The sequence below is a fragment of the Aspergillus fumigatus genome, chromosome 6 (genome assembly GCF_000002655.1).
Source record: "Aspergillus fumigatus Af293 chromosome 6, whole genome shotgun sequence".
Taxonomy (NCBI): domain Eukaryota; kingdom Fungi; phylum Ascomycota; class Eurotiomycetes; order Eurotiales; family Aspergillaceae; genus Aspergillus; species Aspergillus fumigatus.
The window spans coordinates 2,673,563-2,699,211 of record NC_007199.1 but is presented as its reverse complement, the minus strand read 5'-3'; the positions used below and the strand labels follow the sequence as shown (position 1 = coordinate 2,699,211).

At 50.2% G+C, this 25,649-nt stretch overlaps 12 protein-coding genes across 12 annotated transcripts; 10 read left to right on the top strand and 2 right to left on the bottom strand.

Annotated features, from left to right (window-relative positions):
• Positions 1-221: 221 nt before the first annotated feature.
• Positions 222-461, top strand: AFUA_6G10960 (uncharacterized protein; the record flags this gene model as incomplete). The annotated part of the gene is made up of 1 exon (XM_745889.1): positions 222-461. The coding sequence occupies one exon, from the start codon at positions 222-224 to the stop codon at positions 459-461; it is 240 nt and encodes a 79-aa protein (XP_750982.1).
• Positions 462-756: 295 nt separating this feature from the next.
• AFUA_6G10940 (uncharacterized protein) lies at positions 757-2,198 on the top strand (the record flags this gene model as incomplete). The annotated part of the gene is made up of 2 exons (XM_745888.2): positions 757-1,814; positions 1,880-2,198. Exons 1-2 carry the CDS (start codon positions 1,372-1,374, stop codon positions 2,196-2,198), a joined length of 762 nt encoding a protein of 253 aa, XP_750981.1. The 5' UTR covers positions 757-1,371.
• Positions 2,199-2,653: 455 nt separating this feature from the next.
• On the bottom strand, positions 2,654-5,751 carry AFUA_6G10930 (putative extracellular protein; the record flags this gene model as incomplete). The annotated part of the gene is made up of 3 exons (XM_745887.2): positions 5,424-5,751; positions 4,968-5,370; positions 2,654-4,825 (listed from the first exon to the last, which is right to left on the bottom strand). The coding sequence occupies exon 3, from the start codon at positions 4,766-4,768 to the stop codon at positions 2,654-2,656; it is 2,115 nt and encodes a 704-aa protein (XP_750980.1). The 5' UTR covers positions 4,769-4,825; positions 4,968-5,370; positions 5,424-5,751.
• A 201-nt stretch (positions 5,752-5,952) lies between these two features.
• AFUA_6G10920 (uncharacterized protein) lies at positions 5,953-7,661 on the top strand (the record flags this gene model as incomplete). The annotated part of the gene is made up of 2 exons (XM_077805073.1): positions 5,953-6,622; positions 6,682-7,661. 2 exons carry the CDS (start codon positions 5,953-5,955, stop codon positions 7,659-7,661), a joined length of 1,650 nt encoding a protein of 549 aa, XP_077661204.1.
• Positions 7,662-7,875: 214 nt separating this feature from the next.
• On the top strand, positions 7,876-10,616 carry AFUA_6G10900 (UV-endonuclease UVE-1). The gene is made up of 2 exons (XM_745885.2): positions 7,876-8,793; positions 8,864-10,616. Exons 1-2 carry the CDS (start codon positions 8,218-8,220, stop codon positions 10,439-10,441), a joined length of 2,154 nt encoding a protein of 717 aa, XP_750978.2. The 5' UTR covers positions 7,876-8,217; the 3' UTR covers positions 10,442-10,616.
• A 92-nt stretch (positions 10,617-10,708) lies between these two features.
• On the top strand, positions 10,709-14,153 carry AFUA_6G10890 (phosphatidate phosphatase App1 family protein). The gene has a single exon (XM_745884.2). It carries the CDS (start codon positions 11,491-11,493, stop codon positions 13,990-13,992), a length of 2,502 nt encoding a protein of 833 aa, XP_750977.1. The 5' UTR covers positions 10,709-11,490; the 3' UTR covers positions 13,993-14,153.
• Positions 14,154-14,248: 95 nt separating this feature from the next.
• AFUA_6G10880 (acyl-CoA dehydrogenase family protein) lies at positions 14,249-16,385 on the top strand. Its single transcript, XM_745883.2, has 4 exons — positions 14,249-15,053; positions 15,102-15,327; positions 15,384-15,752; positions 15,814-16,385. Exons 1-4 carry the CDS (start codon positions 14,447-14,449, stop codon positions 16,148-16,150), a joined length of 1,539 nt encoding a protein of 512 aa, XP_750976.1. The 5' UTR covers positions 14,249-14,446; the 3' UTR covers positions 16,151-16,385.
• An 808-nt stretch (positions 16,386-17,193) lies between these two features.
• On the top strand, positions 17,194-18,573 carry AFUA_6G10870 (uncharacterized protein; the record flags this gene model as incomplete). The annotated part of the gene is made up of 1 exon (XM_077805072.1): positions 17,194-18,573. The coding sequence occupies one exon, from the start codon at positions 17,194-17,196 to the stop codon at positions 18,571-18,573; it is 1,380 nt and encodes a 459-aa protein (XP_077661203.1).
• A 360-nt stretch (positions 18,574-18,933) lies between these two features.
• Positions 18,934-19,924, top strand: AFUA_6G10860 (uncharacterized protein; the record flags this gene model as incomplete). Its single annotated transcript, XM_745881.1, has 2 exons — positions 18,934-19,292; positions 19,363-19,924. The coding sequence occupies 2 exons, from the start codon at positions 18,934-18,936 to the stop codon at positions 19,922-19,924; spliced, it is 921 nt and encodes a 306-aa protein (XP_750974.1).
• Positions 19,925-19,973: 49 nt separating this feature from the next.
• AFUA_6G10850 (fungal specific transcription factor domain-containing protein) lies at positions 19,974-21,342 on the bottom strand. The gene is made up of 4 exons (XM_077805071.1): positions 20,982-21,342; positions 20,787-20,920; positions 20,089-20,725; positions 19,974-20,029 (listed from the first exon to the last, which is right to left on the bottom strand). Exons 1-4 carry the CDS (start codon positions 21,132-21,134, stop codon positions 19,982-19,984), a joined length of 972 nt encoding a protein of 323 aa, XP_077661202.1. The 5' UTR covers positions 21,135-21,342; the 3' UTR covers positions 19,974-19,981.
• Positions 21,343-22,209: 867 nt separating this feature from the next.
• On the top strand, positions 22,210-23,751 carry AFUA_6G10840 (proteasome inhibitor PI31 family protein). Its single transcript, XM_745879.2, has 2 exons — positions 22,210-22,666; positions 22,749-23,751. Exons 1-2 carry the CDS (start codon positions 22,480-22,482, stop codon positions 23,621-23,623), a joined length of 1,062 nt encoding a protein of 353 aa, XP_750972.2. The 5' UTR covers positions 22,210-22,479; the 3' UTR covers positions 23,624-23,751.
• A 178-nt stretch (positions 23,752-23,929) lies between these two features.
• On the top strand, positions 23,930-25,536 carry pphB (serine/threonine-protein phosphatase; the record flags this gene model as incomplete). Its single annotated transcript, XM_745878.2, has 6 exons — positions 23,930-24,364; positions 24,440-24,481; positions 24,559-24,664; positions 24,740-25,273; positions 25,330-25,402; positions 25,464-25,536. The coding sequence occupies exons 1-6, from the start codon at positions 24,203-24,205 to the stop codon at positions 25,534-25,536; spliced, it is 990 nt and encodes a 329-aa protein (XP_750971.1). The 5' UTR covers positions 23,930-24,202.
• Between the last annotated feature and the right edge of the window lie 113 nt (positions 25,537-25,649).

The following is a 25,649-nucleotide window of genomic DNA, read 5'->3' as shown; positions in this document are numbered from 1 at the left end:
ATGAGATTCCATCAGTTACAAGGCCACTGGGTTCCAATTTTGATAGACGCTACAGCTGCCCTTATGGCGCCTGCTTCTTTACGGGGAAGTTGGGCTCGACCACTTCCTTGATATCAAAAATGCCTGCCTGTGTTCCGTCAGAACGGCTCATGAGAAACATCGGAAGCAGTGTATTAACGAAGCGGCTGTGCCTGCTTTCCCCACGAGCTGATAGTCACAAAATGAGATATCGGAGCCTGGCTGCACTTGACGACCAATATCAATATCATCAATGGTGTAACCATGATCAGTGGACGATACAATCATTCTGGCTGACTCTGGAAGCTTCAGATCAATTGAAACCCGAAGGAATGATCACGGCAAAGGTAACCATGGACGAAGTGGTTGAAAAGCGCTTCAGGACGCTTCTCGAAGATCGGGGTGAATATTGCAAGATACTGGTCGATGTACAGGCATCATGACTGCACTCCCTTCCTTTTCGAATTGACAATTGTCGATATCTGTCTCTCATTTCCCTCCTTGTTGTACGGACATAATTGAATCATGACGATGTCATGATTTTCTTGAATTTCAATCTTGGCAGCAGCCTGAGGGTGGCTGTGCACTGTGGCTGGGACCAGTTGTATTTGATTACCTAATCTAATTTATCAATTATTGCCAGAAAATGCCTTCTTCCGGATGCACTAAAAATATTTCTTCGCTGGCCTTTTTTTTTTTTTTTTTTTTTTTTTTTTTTTTTCTCACATGTAATCAGATCAGAGTAGGACATAGTTTGAGTGAACATGGGACGATGAAATGAAATATGGAACGTTGGAGGGCACAGTTACCTCTTCTCTGCTATGTCACAGTATGGAAACGACCATGAAACCAGGGGACATTGACCTACTTGTGGGCCAGGAAGGCTTAGTCCTCCACAATCAAAACCAATGAGGGAAAAAGGGTCCAAAGTAGTGACATCACCCGACACCTCCGTACTAATAACGGTCAATGGTTCGCCATCATCTGCGGATCAACATCACGATCTTCTAGGTACTCAGCGATGGCGGCCTGTGAGAAGCTCTCAGCATTGGTTCTGGGGCCCATCGTCCCCTTGGCACCCAGCAAATGCCTCCACCGATCTTCATGCTGCGACACCTTGTCCCCTGGGATTTATTACAAGTGCAATCTTGCTGCCTCCGAGGGCTGCATCTTTTCAATCTCTACACTCTTTTATTCTCTCTGCAGCGCATTTCTGTAAGATTCGTAGTTACACGAATCACCTTTACTGGCTGTCTCCCTGACAATATACCTCTCCGCCCAGTTGAATTTCATACTTACCGTCGACTGTTTCTTTACGACCTCTCGCCTAATCGCGGGTGAGAAATCGTCAATATGGGAGCTGGCGGCGTGGTTATCCGCTTTTTCAACTTAGCAATTCGAGTGCTCCAATTCCTCGATGCCGCAGTCATCCTGGGGATCTTTTCATACTTCCTGGCTGTCCAGAGCCAACACAACCAGCCCATTCCAACATGGATGAAGGCCGTTGAGGGACTTTCCGGCGCAGCAACTTTGTACGGACTACTCGGGTCACTCTTCACCTGCTGCGTGGGAGGGCTTGCCTTTTTCGCCTTCCTGGCTATCGTGCTTGATGTGTGCTTCATTGGAGCGATGATTGCCATCGCCGTGATGACCCGTGACGGAACGCAGTCCTGCTCCGGGAACGTCAATACTCCCCTGGGCTCTGGCGCTGATAATATCGACAGCGCATCTGGCGTCCGGCTAGGCTACGCATGCATGCTCGAAAAAGCCACTTTTGCAGTCTCAATTATCGGAATGTGAGTCGGACACTTTCTCTCTAGCCTATTCACCAAAGGCCCATTACTGACCTATGAACTACCAGTTTCCTCTTTTTGATCTCAATTCTCTTCCAATTGCTCTACGCCCGCCACCACAAGCGCGAGAAGCGTTTCGGTCCTTCCCCGGCAAACGGTTACACCTACGGCACCGGCACCCAACGCCGTGGCTTCTGGCGCCGCAACAAGCGTACCCCGGAAACCGCCAGTGCAGACGACATGCTTCCGGGTCACCCTACCCCTCACGACGTGGAAATGGGCGATAGCGCCGAGAAACCCGGCGCCTTCGGTGGCCGCTTCTTCTCGCGCAACAACAATGCTGTGGCGAATGGCTATGGTGGCTCGGCCTATACCGGCAACTATTGATCATGGTTTTCCACGTGCAATCGGTTTTCCATTCACGCTTACATGCGTGGATAATGTATTTGACCGAGCCTCGTTTGCTGAGTGGAGTTAGTTTCAATTCTGCTGGAGGAGCTTAGGTCTATGATTGAATGAGCTAGTTGATGATACCATTTCTAATTCCTGTACACTTTGCTGTATTGTAATTGCTTCGTAGAAGTGAATTGAGATAATAATTTGACATTTTTAGGACCATATTACATCCATCTCCCTAGATGCAGCGAACGCAGGGCAGATCAATGATTAAAGGCCCTTAACAGAGGGTACAAGGAATAACAAGACCGACACTCAAAACAGAAACAACCTCTCACATATAGCACCACGAGAGCACAACTTGAATCAAGGATGGTATGTGCATACAGCGAAAAGATCGAAGGCGGTTGCAAATATTAGAGGAAAGGTGAAGACTGATGATAACCCTACGTACGTTCGATGACACCGTGGCTGCAGCGCGTACCGGCGGCAACAGGTCCCATCTGAACAGGTTTGCCCCAGTCGCACTTCGCCCATGTCTGACCATCGGCCCCGCACAGTATCTCGCCGTGTTCGCAAGTCTTTGAGAATCCCTGTGCAGGCGCAGTTTCGGCAGGCTTCGGCTCAGGGGCATGCTCAGGTACGGGGTTATCCTTGGGCTTGGGTTTGGGTGGAGACTCTGGCTCAGGCTTATACCCAAACTGGGGCTTGGCCTGAGACTCAGTTTGAGGCTTGTACCCAGACTCAGCCGCGGACTGAGAAGACTGGGGCTGGTATCCAGAGTGTGGGGCAGATTGGCTAAACTGGGATGACTGCGATGATGACTGAGGCTGGTATCCAGACTGGGCAGCGGGCTGAGAAGACTGGGGCTTGTATCCAAACTCTGGGGCTTTTTGAGATGCAGACTGAGGGCTGTACCCAGAGTCCTGATTGAATTGGCTCTCAGGCTGATACCCAGTCTGCGAAGTGCCTTGGGATGAGGATGATTGAGGGCTGTACCCAAACTCCGGGGGTGATTGGGACGCAGACTGAGGAATATATCCAGACTGTGGGATAAATTGGGATTCAGACTGCGGGTTGTAACCAGACTCAAGGTTAGACTGGCTCTCAGGCTGATACCCAGTCTGCGGAGTTGCAAGAGATGAAGACTGGGGCTGATACCCTAACTGCGCGCTTGCTTGAGACGAGGACTGAGGTTTATAGCCTGACTGCTGGCTGGCTTGAGATGATGACTGAGGGCTGTACCCAAACTCCGGAGAAGTTTGACTATCAGGCTCATACCCGGAATTCCCGGTAGACTGGAATGCAGACTGAGGCATATACTCAGACTGTGGGGTGGCTTGGGATGAGGATTGAGGGCTGTACTCAGACTCCGGGGTCGACTGAATCTCGGGCTGATACCCTGGCTGTGGGATTCCTTGCGACGCGGATTGAGAGTCATAACCTAATTGCGGGCTGGCTTGAGACGATGACTGAGGACGGTAGCCAGACTGTGGGGCGGCCTGGGATGCAGACTGCGGGTTGTATGCGAACTCGGGACTAGATTGACTCTCAGGCAAGTAACCACCAGACTCTGGGGTGGGTTGAGACTGGGACTGAGGGCTGTAAATGAACTCAGGACTGGAGGACTGTGAAGGCATCGGCCTTTCGCGAAGGGGTGCATGGAGTCGAGTGGGTCTCGCTGAGGGCGTAGTCACAGAATGGGAGCTTGAGAGTGTCGCGGGAGAATGCGAACTTGACGGTTTCACCACAGGATGGGAACTTGAAGGTGTAGATGGAGATTGGGCACTTGAAGATGTAGCAGTGGAGGCAACGGCTTGATCGGACGCAGCGGCCTTGGGACTGTTGCTGCTCGACTCACTGCCCAGGAAAGGCGCATTGCTTTCGCACTGGTATCCCTTGCCACTCAAGGAGCCCTCGACGGAAGGTCCGGGGAGAGGAAAGTTCACTTCCTGGCCTTCAATCGTCTTACACTTGCCGGGTCCGTTGATGTTGGCCTCGAACAAGGGTGGAAGGCTGTCAAAGCCGCCAGCCCGGCGGGAGAATGCAGGAGACAGGTCGCGAGCGTGCTGTCGGGTCTGAGAACCACCCTTGATGGTAACCATAGCACAGTTCATGTACATCTCGCGGTTTCCAATCTTGTTGAACCACGACCAGGCCAGGAGGGCCTCACCAGACGGGGCGTCCGAGGGAATTTGAAAGTTATACTTGGAGGTGAGAGGGCATCCTCCGAGCATTGAATGGATGACTTTAAAGGTCTTGCCCTTGTCATAAGAGAGAGCAATCTGGCAGGAACCTCCGCCGTGGGTCGCGCTGCCCTGGAGTTCAAGTTCGTATGTTTGGCCGGGTGTATAGTCAGCAACAGACTTAAAAGGATCATTGGCATATCCCTTGCACGGGTAATCATGTCCATCTGATGACAGGGGGTTCGTGTAGGAGTAATCCTTTTGGTCATTCGCGTCCGGATTCAGCGGGCTTCGAATGGGATACGGCTTCGACATCTGTATATGCCCGGAGACACATGATGCCAAAAGGGCCGAGGCCACGAACAGGCCCTTCATTGCGAGAGCAACCCTACGATTATCAGCGTTTGAAATGGAAGATAATTCAACGCGGCTCTATAATTGTAGAGTCAGCAATGTCTGCCTAACAATACTAGTGGTGTCCCAGGGGTTTGCACGAGAGACACAAGAACAGCTAAAGGGGTATTCCCAGTGTCATTGGCTCATACTACCTAGATATAGGAACAAGAAGACTCACCCAATAATCTTCCAACCACGATTGTCAGACACAGAGCCGTAAGGAACAAAACTCGCAAAGAGGTGAAGAAATAGGGGGCACAAGCTAGTTCCTTATGATCGAACAGGGACTGCCAGAAGATCAGAAGGAGGATGTTGACTGCAGAAGTCCACGAATAAGACTTTCCTGCTCAGCAACCGGAAAGACAGCCTCACATTTTGTTTTGCTGGTTGCTGAGCAGCCTTTTAAGTCAGTCAAGACATGAGCTGGTATGCAACTCTGTACGACTCCATGGCATTTGGTTTCGGATCATAATCTACCAAGAATGAACGCTGGATGCCATTGTCGGACCCACTATGGCGTCCACGAGTGACAGCTCATCACTCTGTATTGAGGAATGAAGGAATGTTTGAGGTTCAACGGACTGTTTCCCAGTGAGCATCGTGGTCGCTATGGCCTTGGATACTTAACACGTACCTTGTCATGTCCGAACGAGGCAGTATCCCAGTCAGACCCCATGATTCGTGTGCAATATTTTGCCGGCATAGATGATCGCCTGGTGGTTATGCAGGGAAAGAGTGGGGACCTTCCATGATGGCATTTTTGTCGTTGACGAACACCTCGTTTTTCGGAAGAGGATTTGAAGATCCCGGATGGAGGGAGTTTAGATGATGGTTGATGAAACTGGTTTCTACGAGGAAAAGGAAGAGTTGTGATGGAGTAGAGAGGCAGAAGAAAATCACGGTTGATGGCTGCAGGGGGTTGCAGATACACGATACACACTACCTTTACATGTATATGTATTCCGTACGAAGTTTATGTATGGAGTACCTCGTCCGTCCGTACTCCGTAACTCTCCAGAGCTTGGCGTCATTGGTGACTATCTGTGACTAAGGCTCCCCCTCACCGCTCCGCGTTGAGGGTGAGCCACAGCGAAACCACCAACCACACCGAATCCACCATTTTTCGATATTTTGACTATTTGAAGCTATTCCAACCACCCAACATGCCTAAATCTTCTAAAATTAATGAATCTTACCTCCTCGAGGCCTGCGAGGCCGCTCAGGCCCAAAAAAAGCCAAATATCTCCAAGATTGCGCGTGAATATGGTGTTCCTTATGCGACCCTACGTGATCGCGTCAAGAAGCATGTGCATCCTCGACTAGCCAACAAACCAGTTAATAGAGCCCTTAAGGGATACCAGGAGGAGGCCTTAATCCAGTGGATAGTCTGTATGCGTGATCGGAATATGCCAGTGACGCCTAAGCTACTAGAAGAGTATGCAAATCAGGCACTTCGACGCGCAGGGGAATCTAGGCAGGTTAGCAAGATGTGGGCATATCGCTTTGAGAAACGACTTCCAGAACACCTTAATATAGGCCCAGCGAAGCAAAAGATAAAGGAATCCAAGCGTATCCAGGCTGAGGATGCAGGTTTACTGACACATTGGTATAATCAGCTTGCAGGGGTGGTTAAAAAGGATACACCAGCGCGGTTGGTATACAACTTTGATGAATGCGGCTTCCAGCCTGGCGAAGGCAAATCTAGGAAGGTAATCAGTTCAAAAGGTTCAAAAGTGCCTGATCTTGCCGAATCCGAAAGAGGAGAGAATATTACAGCTATTGAATGTGTAGCTGCAGATGGATGGCAGATGGATCCCTGGTTTATCTTTAAAGGTAAGTTCCTAATGATTCTTCCCTTCCTTTAAATACTAATCTATGCTCGCTTCCTAAAGGCAACGGAATCTTCATGGAATCTTGGTTCAATGAGAGCGAGGCCTTACCACCAGATACTACGATAGCGACGTCTCCTAATGGCTGGATATCAGATGAACTAGCCGTTCAATGGCTTCAAAGCTTTATCAATGCAACAAACGAGCGTACAAAGAAGGGGGAGAAACGGATACTTATATTTGATGGCCATGGCTCTCATCTCACTGTCGAATTCTTGCAACTTTGCGAAGATAATGGCGTTATTCCCTTTGGATTCCTTCCTCATACGACACATCTTTGCCAGCCTTTGGATGGTAAGCCATTCTTAAGCTATAAGCAACACTTTCGTCGTATGAATAATGAGCTATCTTACTGGGCTGGTGAGCCTGTAGGGAAGTCAGAATTCTTACACATGATTGGACCAGTACGAGAGAAGGCTTTCAACCAAAGGATCATCCGTGAGGCCTTCAAAGATCGTGGAATCTGGCCAGTCAATAGTAAGATAGCTGACGATCTTGCTATCTTACTATGGGAAGGAATTCCGGATATCTACGCGCCTGATCTTGATAAGATGACTCCCTCTACGCCACCCTCTCAGCCGCCATCTCGGCCGCCATCTTCATCTAGTATTGATATCTCACCTCCGCGGACGATTCAGGCCCTTAAGAAGAACCAGGCAAAGCTATCTAAGCATGCAGATCTGCTTACACCAAAGCTGCAGCGAAATCTTGAACGGATATTTGAACATAACCGAATCGCCGCTGAGCACCTGGCTATAGCAAATGAAACTATTGGTCGAATAAGGGCCGCGCAGGCCCCCCTACGGCGTCAATATACTAAGCGGCAGGTTAAGCCGCTTAGCCAGTCTGGTATATTGACATTACGTGATGCAAATCGATCAATTGCTTCAAGGAAGGCCAAAGATGCTGCCGCGCAAGAGAGACGTTTACAAACGCAATGGGAGAAAGTGCATGGTAAGCCCCCACCACTAGCATCTACATAAGAGAATATGGTATCAAATGGATTAGCAAAGGCAGTAGATGAGAATAGTAATTTTTTTTATATAGATAACCCCTAGTATGGCATCAAAATCATGATTTCTATCGAAAAATGGTGGATTCGGTGTGGTTGGTGGTTTCGCTGTGGCTCACCCTCAACGCGGAGCGGTGAGGGGGAGCCTTAGTCACAGATACTAGTCTCCTAGGTATTCTTAAGGACCCCAGAAGCAAACAATGCGCCCCCTGAAAGGCTTAAATTGACCATCAGCTCCAACCTCCTAACGTAGTAGTACTATCGTTTCAAGCAGACGCGTCCTCTGGATAGATAATCCTGACCACTCATTTGAGCTGCTGTTGGCATCTACCATCCATTTTATTTGATTATTATTTTCCTCGGTTCCTTGGCTTCTTCCCTCATTTCTGCCGCCAGACCCCGATCGATCATCGATCAACGATTGAGGATCATCGATCATCGATCGCAAAGAGAAAATGATCCGTCATCACAGTTAGAACTCAACTCATCAGCAACTCCTCCGCCTGTTCAGCAGCAGGTTTTGCTGGATGTTGCTGCGGCCCACTGTTTCGCAGCAGCAGAGAAGATTAGCTCATGCTCTTCTCTTCCAGCATGCCGCAGGTTCCCATGGTGGCCTGGAATTTGGCCCGCCGCAAGCTTCGATTCGCCACGTCTCCTCGTCACGGTGGATAACTCAATCGGTTTCTGTGGCGAGCCAAAGTCTTTCTTATTATCTAGCTCAGAGCCGTGGACGTTCCTTAGTATCTGTTCGCTCTTTTGGACGCGTTTCTGGCGTGATTGCGACACATTCCTCGGCTGGTCGATCGTTGAAAGTACTGACCACGCCAATTTTTCCTCCATACCTGCCTTCAAGAGGATTGTCGCGATCTCCGGAACCTGTTAGAATGCCAGCCAGTGCTGTTGCGCCGGACGACACCCTCCAGGTTGGGATTGTCCCAGAAGCGACCAAGTCAAACGACGAGCCATTCCAGGATTTTCCTTCAGACCCTGAGTCAGATGATGAAGTTCCTGTTGAAGCAGAAGAGCTCCAGGATGCTCTCTCGCGTCCCCCACCTGCAAATAGTAGCTACCTTCCGCTCCCTTGGAGAGGCCGATTAGGCTATGTAAGTCACGTTGATTCGCGCATTCTTTCGGATGCTGGCCCTCTGTAGTTATGTTACTTATGGTGTGTAGGCTTGTTTGAATACATATCTACGGAACGCGAACCAGCCAGTGTTCTGCTCTCGGACCTGTCGCATCGCGTCCATTCTTGAAAACCGACACCCACTTGCGGATCCCTCGCAGCCGCCTCATCCGACCAAGAACCGCCCTGATCGGGATCGGACGCCTGATATTGCCCGCGGCCAGGCTTACGTTGAGTCTTTGGGACTGGCCAATGCGCGAGATCTGATTAAGATCCTGCGCTGGAATGACAAATATGGCATCAAATTCATGCGGCTGAGCAGTGAGATGTTTCCCTTCGCCAGCCATAAAGAGTATGGCTATAAACTTGCCTCGTTTGCATCAGAGGTCCTCGCTGAGGTTGGCCGCGTGGTTGCCGAACTCGGTCATCGAGTGTCCGTACATCCTGGCCAGTTTACTCAGCTTGGCTCGCCCAGGTTGGAAGTCATTGAAAGCTCGATCCGCGATCTAGAATATCACTCAGAGATGTTGCAACTCCTCAAGTTGCCTCCGCAGCAAGATCGCGACGCTGTCATGATCCTCCACATGGGGGGTGTATTTGGCGATAAAGAGGCCACACTGGATCGGTTCCGGGAGAATTACAAAGCTCTTTCCCAGGATATCAAGAATCGGCTTGTTCTGGAGAATGACGATGTAAGCTGGTCAGTGCATGATTTACTGCCCATTTGTGAGGGGCTGAATATACCGCTTGTCCTCGACTTTCATCACCACAATATCGTCTTCGATTCCAGCAAAGTGCGCGAGGGTACTTTGGATATCATGGATCTTTTCGACCGGATCAAGGCAACTTGGACACGTAAGAACATCACGCAGAAAATGCACTATTCGGAACCTGTTCCCTCCGCCATCACGAATCGGCAGCGGCGAAAGCACAGCGATCGAGTGTCCACGCTTCCACCTTGCGACCCGACCATGGATTTAATGATCGAGGCCAAGGACAAGGAGCAAGCCGTGTTTGAATTAATGAGGCGGTTTAAGCTGCCTGGCCACGACCTTTTCAATGATGTATTGCCTTACACGCGAACCGATGAGAACAGACCTTTCAAGCCCCCTCGTAAAACCAAGAAGAACGGAGGGTTCGTTGACCTCGAAGCTCAGGTCCCTCTTGCTCCTACCGTTCCTGAGGAAGAAGTAGGCATGGGAGGTCCAGAAAGAAGGGTCTATTGGCCACCAGGTATGGAAGAGTGGCTTCGACCGAAGAAGATCATTCGTGTCAAAGCACGGCAGAGTCCGGCAAAATCGAATGTATCGAAGAGGAACGCAAAAGGAAATGAAGACTCGTCACAAATACAAGACGAGGATGCTGATGAGGAAAATGAGGGACCGGCGACCCCCAAGCCTAAGAACTCTCGTCCACCCAAGCGCACTGGAAGTGTGAAAAAACAGACAAGCAGGAAAAGGAAGGCTTCACCGACCCCTCCCTCTACTCCGTCGGTCTCTGATATCGAGGGTTTAGATTTGGCGAAACCGCCCATTCTTTCTGGTACTGAGACTGCCAATACTCGTCGTAGCCGACGCGCAACGACCGCCAAGAAGGTCAATTACGCGGAGAGCGACTCTGCATGCTAATTTACTGATGGAACATTGTCCTCATGGCTGCTGGGTCAGTCATCTGTATCGTTAGATCCACGTTCAGTCTCATACAATGTATTATTATCGCATATGTGAAAGTCACTCTCCAAGGGAAACAATAAGGATTTTTGACAAGGATCTATTAATAGCAGTATTTTTCAGGGGCTTCGTTTGACCTCCTCATGATTCGTCTCTCTTGTAACTCGTTAGTAGTGCATCTGTGGGCGATGATGAAATGATGCCGCCAGGTCCTGTTCCGCTTCTCCACAACTTGAACTCACAAAGAGGCTTGCCAGCTTCTAGACCATCTAGTCTCATTGTCTGCATACCCGTTGATTCTGTTGCAGATCCTGTTACTATCTGTTCGCCATGTTCACTTGATCCTTGAGGACGTTTACTCGGGAATCACAACCCATAGAATCTCTGTCCAGTGACACCTAAGCACGGATCTCGGACAACCTTGCCCGCGTACGAAGCTCGTCAATCGGCATAACCTGGTTTTTTTACGACCTTGACGCTAATAGTATCAAGCTCTGTTTGTTTCTTCTGAATTCGACTCGAACTAGATTTCTTCCCTATCGACCCTGGCTCCCAAAATCTATCCTCGCAGTCGTTGGTTAGCGCCTCCGCCGACCTCCCAGCTCAGGCGCCAACCCCTCTTTCGGTTTCTCCCCTCGATCCTTCGTCCCTCGAATCGAGACAGACAGACCAGGCCAGGGCGGCTTCTTCGATTCTTTCGTCTCCTCATCGGCCCTCACGCCACCCGCCGCGCTCAGCTGCGCCTCTGGGGTCTTAGGCACGAAACGATCCCCGCTTTCCGCCACCGAGCACAAGCAAGGGTCTATCGCGCCATCGTTCAGCAGCAAGCTAGAAGGGCACGTAGACGAATCTCGGGCAAGAAGGGTATACTTGAGCTTCTGCTTCTTGGGCGGAGGGGACTGCCCAGGCGACTGGGTGCTGGCTCTGTTGGAGGGTCGCAGCTTGTCCCGCGCCTGAAAGGTCTGCGGGTAGCAGGACAAGCCCCGGATGCAGCTGCAAGATCCTCGATGTCCCAGTACGAGTCATCCGCGTCTACATCATGGGGCGCCGGGGGTGGCGGGCGGCGCAAGAAGGTGTACGAGTATCTGAAGGCGGCTAATGAGCTACGGCAGACATACACGGCGCAATGGGCGGCGCAGAGGAATAACCAACGTGATTACAATGAGGATTACTACAATATCCCTGGTGCGTTTTCCGATGTGGAAATCACGCGGTCTGGAAATGAGGAAATGGTTCTGTTCCCAAGCTATGCGAGGAGACTTGTGAAGGGGAAACGGCCGGAGGTTCAGGCCCGTCAGCGCCGCGATTCGACTTCGACGATTGATGAGTACCGCGGTGTGTCGGACGATCCAGGGCCAGCGTCCGAATGGCCACGATACGAGGACGAGCATGCAGTTGTGGCTGTCGATGTGCGAGGCTGGGTCTACGTACCTCACCGCGGCCCGATGACCCGGAAACATCGCTTGCTGATTGCGCTGGCCAGGAAGTTGAGCGGCATACCTGCTCCTAACACTACATCGGCTGATGATGGCAACGCGACTGTAGCGGTTGGAACTCCTACGAAAACGAGCGGGGCTAGCGAGGAGGAAATGGTGGATCAAGAGATGCAGTCTATCATCAATAACGCGGAGAAGAGCGCAGATCCTGTGTGGAAGGGCAGTGCTTCCGCTGATCGCAGTTCAAGTGCTGCTTTTGAGAAAGCCACGCAAATCTCGCAGTTGAGCAAAGATGAGCTGACAGTTGCAAATGCACATCTCATGGAGAGACTGCGCCCCTTTCTTACAAATCCCAGGGCGGCAATGCCTGTGACTGTCTTCTTCTACAATGACGAGCAAAGCCAATCAAGAAACATCATGACAGACGAATCCGGCCACTTCAATCTCCGTGCAGCACTGTCATTTGTACCAACTCACATCCGCGTGTTGGCCTCGGAGGAACTGTCCGCTACAAAAGAGATTCAAATCATCGAGCCAACAGGTGTCAGCTTGATTAGTGACATTGACGACACTGTGAAACATTCTGCCATTACAAACGGCGCGAAGGAAATTTTTCGGAACACATTTGTCCGCGAACTGGCCGACCTCACAGTGGATGGTGTCACTGATTGGTACAATGAGTTAGCCAAGATGGGTGTAGAGATCCACTACGTCTCTAACGCACCATGGCAACTTTACCCGTTGTTAGAACGTTATTTCAAACTGGTTGGACTTCCTCCAGGGTCCTTCCACCTGAAGCAGTACAGCGGCATGCTGCAGGGAATTTTTGAGCCTACTGCAGAAAGAAAGAGAGGCTCTCTGGAACAAATCCTGCGGGATTTTCCTGAACGCAAGTTCATCCTGGTCGGCGATAGTGGAGAGGCAGATCTGGAGGTCTATACTGATATCGTCCTGGCAAATCCTGGCAGAATCCTGGGCATCTTCATTCGTGATGTCACCACGTCAGACCATAAGGACTTTTTTGATAAGTCTGTCGATCATCTAGAAGGCGTCCCTGCTCGAAGTCACAGTACTTCTGTACTTGTCGATGACTCGGATTCGACAGCAAAGCGGCCTCCATTGCCACCTCGTCCGCCGCGCGAATCCCCAGGGCCATCTACAGATGCCGCTAGTATTGACAATGGTGACCTGATCGATCTACGGGACGAAGAAGGGGAGAAGAACGTATCGGTAACTACGCCCAAGCCTGCAAACCTCCGTATGCCGCCCATGAAGCCGAGCAAACCCTCCTCTCTTCGAGCCGTGACAACGAATTCGGAGTCGACAGAAAATGGAGCTTCTTCTCAAACTCAGGATGTCATCCGGCGCAAGCCTGCCCCTCCAGTACCCCCTCGCCGTCAAATTGCAACAGGTCAAGAGGAATCGTCGAGCTCCCCTAGAGCACCGGCGCAGAGTACAAGTTACGCTGGCGGCGTCCCGAATGCAGCCCAGTCGGTCACTAACTCCCTCCCAGCGGGGACAAAGCAGTTACCGATCCGTCCTAAGATTTCTGACGGCAATGGCACGGTTGATCAACCATCTGACGCGACAAGGTCGGCACGTCCTAAGCAAGCCCCTCCGCCTCCACCGCCGCGGCGTACAATTACAGGGATTTCGACTGCGACTTCGGATAGCCCCGTTGACCGGCCAGCATCTCAAAAAATAGTGTCATACCCAGCTTCAGCCGCTGCTGCCGCGTATCAATTCGCTTCTGAACGTCTCAATATGTCTGCGTCGCCAGCTACTTCACTGCGATCGAGAGCTTCGACCCCGTCGCTGAGTCTCTCCAGCACCAATTCTGTGAACAATCAACCAGACTCGTCATCTGTTCCACCTCCTCCACTGCCTAATAAGAGAGAGGAGCTGTGGCGACGGCGTTGGGAACGGGCTAACGAGCTCCTAGCGGAGCAGGGGGTTGTGTTGGGCAGTTGGCGTGTGGGAAAAGATATGAAAGATGTCAGTGTGTTCTTGGTACAACAGGCCATTGAAGACATGCAGAATGATTCCAAAACACATTCTGACCCAAAGGCATGAAGTTCCCCTATATTCTTTGATCACAATGTACAATTCTTCGATGTATATAACATACGCGATGTATACCCAGCACATCATAGATCATGGCATGAACAGCGTTCTGACAGTGTACTTTAACCCGAGCGTGATAGAATAATCATCAAGCAGTTAGAAAAGACCGTCGTTTGATCACTGATCTCCGCGGTTCATGCCTACCGACATGCCAAGAAGCTGGACCGTCCCAGACTTCCCAAAAGGGTAACATCCTCGGCTCACGGCTATCACAGGAAAAATAACTAATAGTCCCCGCATGATTGGCAGTCTCTCACATCCCTCAGTATCTATCTATAATATTATTGCAAACCATTCTCAACCCAGACTCTGGACTAGTATTGACGCGATATTCGCTGGTTGATCCTTATTCCTACACCTAACTCCGACCATCTCAATCCTCCATAAACCCTCCTCCCTCACCATGTCCAAGACCTTCAACCGCGCCGAGGTCGCGAAGCACAACACCGAGGACTCCCTCTGGTGCATCATCGACCACCGCGTCTATGACCTGACTGACTTCCTGGACGCCCACCCAGGCGGCAGCGTCGTCCTCGCCCAAGTCGCCGGCCAAGACGCGACAACCGACTTCTACAATCTCCACCGACAAGAGGTCATCGACAAGTACCGCGACCAGCTCTGCATTGGCACCATCGAGGGCGAGACTCCCGAGATTGTCTCTCCCGAGCCGGGCAGCCTGAGCACCGTTCCCTATGCCGAGCCGCTCTGGCTGCGGCCGGAGTTCAAGAGCCCCTACTACAAGGAAAGTCATCGGCGGTTGCAGCGGGCGATGCGGGAGTTTACGGATCGGTATGTGACGCCTGAGGCGCAGGAGAAGGAGAGGGATGGGACGTATATTAGTCAGAAGTTGATTGATAAGATGGCCGAGGAGAATGTGTTGGCTATGCGGTTGGGGCCTGGGAAGCATTTGCATGGACGGAAGTTGTTGGGCGGTGTGGTGGATGGGAAGGAGTTTGATTATCTGCACGATATGATTGTTGCGCAGGAGATGGTTCGGAGTAACGCGAGAGGTGAGTAATTCTTTATGGGGTGCAGGGCGACGGGCTGACACTTTGCAGGTTTCCAGGATGGAAACATGGCCGGGATGGTCATTTCGTTGACAGCTGTCCAGCAGTGGCTGCGCAATGCTCCTCTACGCGAGAAGGTCACCGAGGAAGTTCTGTCGGGGCGCAAGAAGATGTGCTTGGCTATCACCGAGGCATTTGCTGGCAGTGATGTGGCCGGTCTCAAGACGACGGCGAAGAAGACACCAGATGGAAAGCACTACATTGTCAATGGCACTAAGTAGGGTTGTCCGCTGGATAAGACACCACTTTCCATGCTAACCAAACGATGTTTAGGAAATGGATCACCAACGGCATGTTTGCTGACTACTTTGTCACCGGCTGCCGGACCGAAAAGGGGTTCTCTGTGCTCCTGATTCCTCGCGGCGAAGGTGTCGAGACCAAACAAATCAAGACCTCTTACTCCACCGCGGCTGCCACGGCATTTGTTCAATTCGAGAACGTCAAGGTCCCCGTCGAGAATTTGTTGGGCGAAGAACACAAGGGTTTTATCGTGATCATGAGCAACTTCAACCACGAGCGCTTCACCATGGTCTGCGCCGTCATTCGCATGTGCATGACCGTCACCGAAGAGTGCATGAAGTGGTGCAATCAGCGCATTGTCTTCGGAAAGAAGCTCATCGAGCAGCCTGTCATGCGTCAAAAGTACGTTTCCCTCCACCGTTGACAGTCTTCCGAAATGTATGTTGCTAACCGTTGATGCTAGGCTCGCTCGAATGATCTCTCTCTGCGAATCCAACCAGGCCTGGTTGGAATCCATCGCTTACCAGATGTGCAATATGACCTATGCTCAGCAAGCTGCTCACCTCGGCGGTCCTATCGGCCTCCTCAAGTCTCACGCTACCCGCTGCGCGCAGGAGATCGCAGACCACGCCACGAATATCTTTGGCGGCCGTGGGATAACCCAGAGCGGAATGGGCAAGGTTATCGAGATGTTCCATCGGACATACAAGTTCGATGCTATCCTCGGTGGCACGGAAGAGATCCTGGCTGATCTCGGCGTGAGGCAGGCCATGAAGAAATTCCCCAAGGCGGTGCTGTAGATGTACCCTACACTGCCTGGCTTTCTATCGTTCATTTTATGTGTAATTATTCATTTTGTTCTTGTTGTCGGATAGCGTTGCCTCTTTCTCGATACTGAGCTCCTATACCAGTCAAAGTAGACCTGCAATCAACCAGATAGTGTAGCGCTTCTTGTCTTTCTTTCTCCTGCTCCTTGGTCCGCGACACAGCACCCAGGCTTGTCAATACGACGAGAAATCTAGCAACAGATCCACCCTATTTTGAAAGGTCATGGTAAAGCCTCCGTGAGCCAGAAGCCTTCAAGATAGCCAACGCGTGGCCCTAGCTACGTATTGGACGTTTCATGAGGGCCAGATGATCTAAAGGTATCTAAAAGTAGACTGTACCGAGGATAAACCGTGGCTCGCAGCGACCGACGATGATGTGAGTCATACTATAATGACTCGTCTGTCGGGACGTGGGCGTCCGTTTTGTATATACTTCGTGCCGAAGCGCGAGTTGGCGATACTGCCTGATCAGGAAAGTCATTCAATTCTGGAGTGGGCCTAAGGCTTCAATCCCGAGATCTCCACAGGGTGGGGTGGAGCTTGGAGCAAAAGGCGTGCTACTCGGCGAGCAATTTCCGCCAGCTTGAGTAAAGAGCTTATGCTTAGCCGCAGGACTCAAATCAATGGCTTAACGTAATCGGTAAGCGAGCGGATCACGCAACCGAGCGGATCACCAAACGTGTTTTGACTTCTATTTCAAAAGCTGCAGTGCTCAGCCAGCCACTATGCCACCAAAAGCGCGTATAAACTCAAAAAATTCAGTTGAGCAGGAGGGAAGGGTCCTACTTGCAGTATCAGCTTTGAAAAATAAGGAAATTCTCAATATTCGTGAAGCTGCGCGTGTCTATAATGTGCCTTATACTACCCTCCAGCGGCGCCTAAAGGGGCATACTTTTCGAGCTGAATTACGCGTAAATGGCCATAAAATGACTCAGAATGAAGAGGATTCACTTATTAGATGGATTCTATCTATGGATCAACGTGGAGCGGCTCCCCGACCGTCCCATGTACGAGAAATGGCGAATATCCTGCTTGCGCAGCGTGGTTCAACTCCTACCCAGACTGTTGGAGAGAAATGGGTATATAACTTCATTAATCGGCATGATGAGATCAAAACCCGATTCTCTAGGCGCTATAACCACCAGCGTGCTAAATGTGAAGACCCAAAGATTATCCTGGAATGGTTCAATCGTGTCCAGATCACAATAATGCAGCATGGGATTACACTGGAAGATATCTACAACTTTGATGAAACTGGCTTTGCAATGGGCTTAGTAGCTACTGCTAAGGTAGTTACAAGAGCTGAGATGCTTAGTCGGCCCTTCCTTATCCAGCCAGGGAACCGCGAATGGGTTACCTCTATAGAGTGTATTAACTCTACTGGCTGGGTGCTTCCACCATGCATTATCTTCAAGGGAAAGGTCCATATTGAGGGCTGGTATCAAGATACAGCCTTACCAGCAGACTGGCGGATCGAGGTCAGTGAGAATGGATGGACGACTGATCAGATTGGATTACAATGGCTTCAAAAAGTCTTTATTCCTGCTACTACCAGTCGTACAACTGGTAGATATCGACTATTAATTCTTGATGGCCATGGGAGCCATCTAACACCACAGTTTGATCAAATCTGCACTGAGAATGATATCATTCCAATCTGCATGCCTGCACATTCATCACATCTCCTCCAGCCTCTAGATGTTGGCTGTTTCTCTCCTCTTAAGCGTGCGTATGGCCGCTTGATTGAGGATAAGATGCGGCTTGGTTTCAACCATATTGACAAGTTTGATTTCCTTGAGGCCTATCCACAAGCTCGTACGGCAATCTTTTCAGCAGATAATATTAAAAGTGGCTTTTCAGCAACTGGATTAATACCACTGAATCCAGATCGGGTGCTCAGTCAGCTTAATATCCAGCTTAGAACACCTACACCACCAGGCAGCCGATCAACTAATTCTGTCCTAAAAACACCTTACAATCTCAAGCAGCTGAAGAAGCAGGAAACTACGCTTAAGAAGCTACTTAGGGAGCGTACATACAGCCCTCCTACCCCTACAAAGGCTGTGCTAGGTCAGATTATCAAGGGGTGTGAGATGGCAATGAATAACGCTGCCCTTCTTGCAAAGGAAAATCATGATCTACGTGCTGCACATGAAAAGCACCTTCAAAAGCAGAAGCGATCTAGGCGGCAGATAGAAACTGCAGTGGGATTATCTATCCAGGAAGGGCAGGAGATCATTCAACGCAGGGATCAGGCTGCTGAAGCTATCCCAACTATCCCTCCAGAGCAGGTAGTAGATACAGAACAACGCCCTCAACGGGCACCCCCACGCTGCAGTGACTGCCATATTCTAGGCCATAGGCGATTGCAATGTCCGCAGCGCAAGAATAACTAGATTTAGTAATAAAATCATGTTTTAGGGGTTCAAAATAGCCTCCAATTTCGGCCGCGGCCAAATTCTATGGTATGGTGATCCGCTCGGTTGCGTGATCCGCTCGCTTACCGATTACGTTACCTATTGAGACGCGGTTGGCGTGTCTTGGCGACAGGCCAGAATATGCTTTGGAATCGAAAGAATGAGGTGTACTGCTTTTGACTGTCCATGTGACATACTGACGTACCACCAGATTGTCTGTGGATGCAACTCGGGTGGGGTTGGGAATGTAATGTGATTCTTAAAGCACCAAGGAGCACCCTTGATCTGTATGGGATATGCGCGTTTCAATAGTTTATTCTGCTTCCTACTGTGGACTAAATGGAACTGCTGCAAGTCTCTGGTGCAGCATACTACGATTCCTTGCTTGGTCGTCGACCGCAAAACCCGCCCCATGATTTCAGTCGAGTTCTTTATATCCCTCGTCACAATTCAGCAACAGTGCACCTCCCGCTGTACGATGTCGCGGAGCAGTATCGCAATGCTGTCAATGGATGCGTCCTCAGCAGTAGCCAGTACACTGTTCAATTGAGTATGATGGAGAAGCCGCGAGACGATGGGATGAACTGCCAAGTGGCCTATCATGTCAATCTGGACAGAAGCGCGACAGACGACGCGCCTGCCCGATTGCAAGTGCAACGGAGATCATTGTTTAACAATGGCGAGGCAATAGCGCATGCGTATGTATTCATCCAGGCTGTTTGCAATAACTCCACCGCTCGATGTAATGTTGACTGCTGAGATGTATAGGTTGACGCGTGGACCGCCTCACGACGGATGTCTAATCGCTGTCGGCAACAGTCAGAAAGGAACTGACGCGTATTGCACACTCATGGAAGCCTCTTTCCCGATACAACCGAGCATTCGAGGAAAATATAGCATCCCCCATCCTTATTTCACGTTCCTGCTACCAGGGAAGAACAACAACAAGAGAATAGTCCAATGGCAGGTCCGTCCCAAGGAAGATGGTCTGCGTCGATACACATTAGTCGAAATCGGCTCGGCGTTAGAAGTGTCTGAGAGCGCTCTGTGGGAAGACAATCTGCAAGAGTCGAAAATTCTAGCAATCTACCATCATATCGGAATCAACGTGTGGTTACCGAAAGATTTTAGCGAGGGTGTGCTTCTCCTTCCAGACCAAGCAGGGTCGGAAGATAACGAGCGGGGGCTATTGATAGTTGCAAGTCTATTGGCTTTGCTTCGGCAACTGCGGGAGCAAGCGCAAATGAAGCCGCAAAAATTGAAGGGTGGTCACTCTCGAAAGTCTCAAAACATGTTTCAGAAAGCAATTTCTGTCCTTCATAGACATTAGCCATCAAAAGAGCATCTATTAATTCTTGGACGGTTGAGTGAAATCATACCATCCCTGTCAAATAATCAAATAATCATGCTGCTGTGCCAATTCGGGTGAATGAGTCTGTATGCAGTCAGAGGCCTGTGGAAAGGAAGGGAACTGAAAGTCAGTAGGTCGCTTACGAAGGTGGTCCAGGAGATGTTTTGATCATCGCCAGGGGCTTGCGCAGCTCTCGCGGCCCAGACCTTCTCCAACAATTCTCGAGGTACCGGATTGCGGAACTCGGACCTTCGCTCAATCTCGTTCAGGCGCGCGATGACATAGTATTGGGAGTGAGGAGAAAGCGCATCCGACCCACCCATGAACAAGGGGAAAACAAGCAGCTCAAGGAGGCAACAATCGGAGGGAATTCTCGCAGTAGCGTCTAAGATCCTTGCCACGCACTCCTGTATCTCATTGCTTTGGGGTTGCTGTAATGGGTCTAACAATCGAAGAATGCGCAGAATGCAAGCATACTGAAACGCCTCCGCTGTGGACATCCACCTAGGATCAGAGCTGGGGTATGTTCTAGCTGTCCTGTCGAACGAGTAGAGCTTGTGCTTTGCTGATTGCAAAGCAACTTGATACTCATCCCACGATAACCAACCGAGATTGTATTCCTTTGCTTTTTCCAGGGCCGCTCCAATAACCAGGAATATCTCCCTGGGACATCCGTTGACTAGCTCAAATTTTTCATCGGTGGCACTGGCGACGGTTTCGCGAATGTCCTGAGAGAAGCACAACCGTTCAGGACCAGCAAAGGCACGAATGATGTCAAGCCTGAACCGAATTTGATTAGTCAGGGAGCTGAGGTGCTAGATCAGGCGCTGATTGCAAATACCAGGCCAAATTTCCCAGGAAGAAAACCGCTCGTCGCCGCCGACTATTCAACCCATCCGCCAATAGTAGCTGTTTGCACACTGACATTGCCCCGGTAATGTGTATACCATGGGTAGAGATACCCGTCTCGGCAATCTTTAAGTTTGGTCAGAAGACTTCTGAAGAGGCTGGCAACGCGCCTTTGACCGTGACTTACGTCGTGTAGGAGCAGAATCTGGATTATGGCGAGAATAGCATCTTGCTCGTCCTCATGCAGGGAATTAGGTCCCTGACTCTTCCTGATTTCCTCGCTGAGAGCCTGTATGGCTCTCAACCGATACTCAACTGCAGCCTCCTCGTATAGAGACATATTTCCTGTAAGCTTGCCAAGATGAGAGGCCGAGAGCCCAAGTATGGCATATAAGAGGCCAATTTGTTTCCGCGCCAACGGGAGTATATAGGCGCGATAAGGATTACTGCTAGTACCACCTATCTCAGCAATTTGATGCGGACATATGAAGTTTTCGTCTGTACCTCTCTGGCGTCAGTGTTTCCTGCCCTCCAAAATCCAGCCAATAAGAGCTTACAATGCGATAACAACAACTCAGTCTGGGTGAGATTCAGTATCTTTGGGATATCGTCTGGCAATTCTGTTGCGCTTCTGCTAGACTTTTTAGAAGACGGTTGCGTCGAGACGCCCTCTGTCCATCCAGACGTAACCGAATCCGGCGTTGCGGTAGTAGAGACTTGCTGCGACTCAGCAACGGTAGATTTAGATTTGATGTTTCTTGGAGTCGGCACTCTTGCGCCTTTCCACCTTCCCCGACTAGCGATTCCGCAAAACCGGTACAGGTCGGGGTACCCGCCGCATTCTAAGCCTTTTGAGATGCACCGTTGACACTTAGGTCTACCGCGGTCACACTTGCGGCACTTTTCCCGGCATGTCTTGCATGCGGGGCCTGCAGCAGTACCTAATATCAGAAGTGGTTGGCTATGGTTGCACGGCATAAGGTTCAATAGATAGTGACAAACCAGTTCGTGGCATTCTGTAGGCGGCAGAGACTCTTCAGAAGGTGCGACTCCTGACTCTCATTGAATCAGGCGTTAAGGGAAAGTAATCTGAGAAGGCAGTATAAGATGACAATTATACGCCAATCATGTCCGATTGAAAGAGTATTTTACAAACAGAATGAACAATCAGGTAGGTGTTGGTAATTTTATATATTTACCAACTTGTCCCAATTTCAGTGACTTGTTCAAGGTCGACAATACAATCACGATGTTCGGCTGAAATCGATAATCGCCACCAAGTTTCGACACTTATCCTCAGGCAGATATATTCAATGGCTTGTAGGTCCTGAAGATTTCCAGCAGCATATTCATATCTTTGCGATCAGTGGATGCTGCTCCGTAAGCAGTTGGAGGACACATATTGAGCTAGGCAACATTAGGTAAGGCGTCAGGCTATGGGAGAGCTTCTTCTTATCATATCGCACGTGAAGGTGGGGAGCTTGTATAATTGGTCGGATTAATTAGTTATTGCTTGTCAAGCTGTCAGCCGCGTCGTATTTTCGGTCCGTTTGTCGCTCCGGTCACTATTGACGCAGCGAGCTGATGCCTACATCAGTACTTCGCCACTACCTTATATAACAGTCCTACCTTTGAGTGAGACAAACATATTTTCCATTGATACTTTGATTCTCACAGCTGAGAAAATGGCCGGAAGTATGAACACGCTCAACGTCGACAATGTATTAGCCCATGCTGCGAGCGCTCTTCGAAGAGACAATGAGGGTCAGCTTAGTCTCAAAACACCCTACGAGGCTATTGCGCTCATCGGTCATGCATGTATGAAGGCAGTCGACTTCAGGCTTCTCGGATTGGGAGAGGAGCACACTATAGGTCTGCGAGAGATTTATTTGTGACATAACCTTCATTGTCGTCTCATTGGACGCATATAGCTGACGTACGCGTTCGTAAGCAGAGAGCTCGACTGAAGACCAGACCTTACCCGCAGAGTGGAATGCTAACGATACACATTCTTTTCGATATGCCCATTCACAATCCTCCATGCAGTTCTTGCTGAAGATCGGTCGGTTAGGGAATAATGCCGTTGTCCTTGCCTTGGCCCTAGGCGATGACAAAACTTCTTCATTTGATCTGCTAGTGAAGGACTACATTTCCGACTCCGCCTTTCCTATTACATCCGCAGATGACCTGGCAAGGACCCTGAGGGATGTGTTCATTTCCGAAGCGCGGCTGAATGACTTGATTGGGCTGTTTAAAGTGAACGTGATTCTGAAGCTAGCTCCTGGTTTGTACAAGGAAGGATACGAAGACACCACTCAAGCCCTACGAGAAAGACAACAAGAAAGGCCACCACAACATGATCCCTTAAGGGATGATACACTACCTCAACCTGCACGTCCTTATCCGTTTGATGATCCTCTGGCGGCAGGTCCTCGTCGACCAGCGCCACCAGGTGATTTTGCTCCCCCAGGATTTGAAGATGAATATGAGATCTACAGACCTCCTCGAGGATATCCCCAGGGGAATGGTGGCCGTAATCCTTTGAGTATTGGCGATAGAGATTTGTATCCTGCCGGCCTCGGTCCGAATGATCCTATTCGAGGAGGCGTCGGTCCTGGTCTTGGAGGGGGAGGTGGTGGCGGAATGCACCCAACATTCGACGATCCCTTGTTCGGTGGTCGTCGAAACGATGGTTATAATCCGCAAGCACCCCCTGGATCTAGATATGATCCTGTAGGTCCGGGAGGTGCGCCATCCGGGCGAGGACGTGGTCCGTTTGGAGGAGGCTCTGGAGGAGGATTTGGAGGATTTGGCGGTGACATCATTTAGGCGCGGCTAAGCAGTAGTAGTTAAGTTATTTGCAGCTGACAAGAGCACACAAGACGGGCTCGGGTAGTGCTCCTGCCAGATTTACGACAGAATGAATGATGAAATTAATGGATTAACAGATATTCTACAATTCGCGAGTAATTTCAATAATTCACACAACTTAAATAAAAAGTAATCGCCCTTCTTGGCGTCAAGGAAGCCAAATCTCGGTCAGGATTCGAGTCCCTGGAGATCGTGGAGAGAGGGTGTGGCTTGGATGAGCTAAAGTGTGGCGCATGCCCGACACCTCCTGGCGTCTGTCCAGCACAGCACGGCACAGCAATCCCTCCCCTACGCCAACACTACCAGGTCGCTTTTCTCCCAAGTTTCGTCTCTCATCCATCTCACTGCATCCAAATTCTCTTCTCGCCCGTTGAAGCTTGTATTGTTCTTATCCAATTCTATCTCCTTTGTTTTGTGGATTCTTGCATCATCACAACCGAGAAAATCCCTGGTCAGCCTCACGAGACCGTCTCCCCTCCAGTCTCCCGCCCCTCCTCCACATTTGCAGTTGTCCTGAGCTTGTTGTCGCCCAACACAATGGAAAATAACATGGAAATTGATCCGGCGCGGTCACCGGAGCCTCATCACCTTTCGCCAACAACCGACCCTGGGTCTATACCTACGCTCGATGGGTGGATTGAAAACCTGATGGCTTGCAAGCAACTAGCAGAAGATGATGTTCGGAGACTTTGTGATCGAGTGCGTTTTCCCTGATACGTGTTGCCTCCGACAACATTATGATAATGAAATCTAATCGACGTTTGCGCGTTAAAGGCTAGAGAAGTGTTGCAGGAAGAGTCAAATGTGCAGCCGGTCGTATGTGCTCTCCCTTGGCCTGTTCTTACCGTGTCATCATTGCGGATTCGCCCGAGATGTTGACTTGAACCTCTCAGAAATGCCCCGTGACTGTCTGTGGTGATATACATGGTCAATTCCACGACCTAATGGAACTTTTCCGCATTGGAGGTCCCAATCCTGACACAAACTACCTCTTCATGGGTATGTGATATTTCACCCTTGATTTATCATTTTTGTTTCCTTGCTCCGTGACTCATAACAGACTTGCGTCCCCAGGTGACTATGTCGACCGTGGCTACTACTCTGTAGAGACGGTCACACTCCTTGTCTGCCTCAAAATCCGTTACCCCCAGCGAATCACCATCCTCCGAGGAAATCACGAGTCCCGCCAGATCACACAAGTGTATGGGTTTTATGACGAGTGCTTGCGCAAATACGGCAATGCCAATGTCTGGAAATACTTTACCGATCTCTTCGACTACCTTCCTCTCACCGCTCTCATCGAGAACCAGATCTTCTGCCTGCACGGCGGTCTGAGTCCCTCCATCGATACTCTGGACAACATTCGCTCTTTGGATCGGATCCAGGAAGTTCCTCATGAGGGACCCATGTGTGATCTGCTCTGGAGTGATCCCGACGACCGATGCGGCTGGGGTATCTCTCCCCGTGGTGCTGGTTACACCTTTGGGCAAGATATCTCGGAAGCATTTAATCACAACAACGGCTTGACCCTTGTTGCACGAGCACATCAATTGGTTATGGAGGGCTACAATTGGTCGCAGGATAGAAATGTGGTCACCATTTTTTCGGGTATGGCCCCCTCTTCCCATTCTTGTTTGTACCCACCACTAACATGTCCTTCTCAGCCCCCAATTATTGTTACCGCTGTGGTAACCAGGCCGCAATCATGGAAATTGACGAGCATCTGAAATACACATTGTATGTTCCATTGAAAGCAAATGTTCGACCTTGGTTCATCCGTACTAACTGTTTCTCAAAGCTTACAATTCGATCCTTGCCCACGCGCGGGAGAACCGATGGTCTCGAGACGTACACCTGATTACTTCCTGTGATGTGGTTCCAATAGACAGACTTTTTTTTTCATCACTACTGACAAGTTGAGCTTCTTATGACCCTTCGAGAGGGCTACTGGGATGCTGGGAGCATACGAAAGGATCCACTTGTC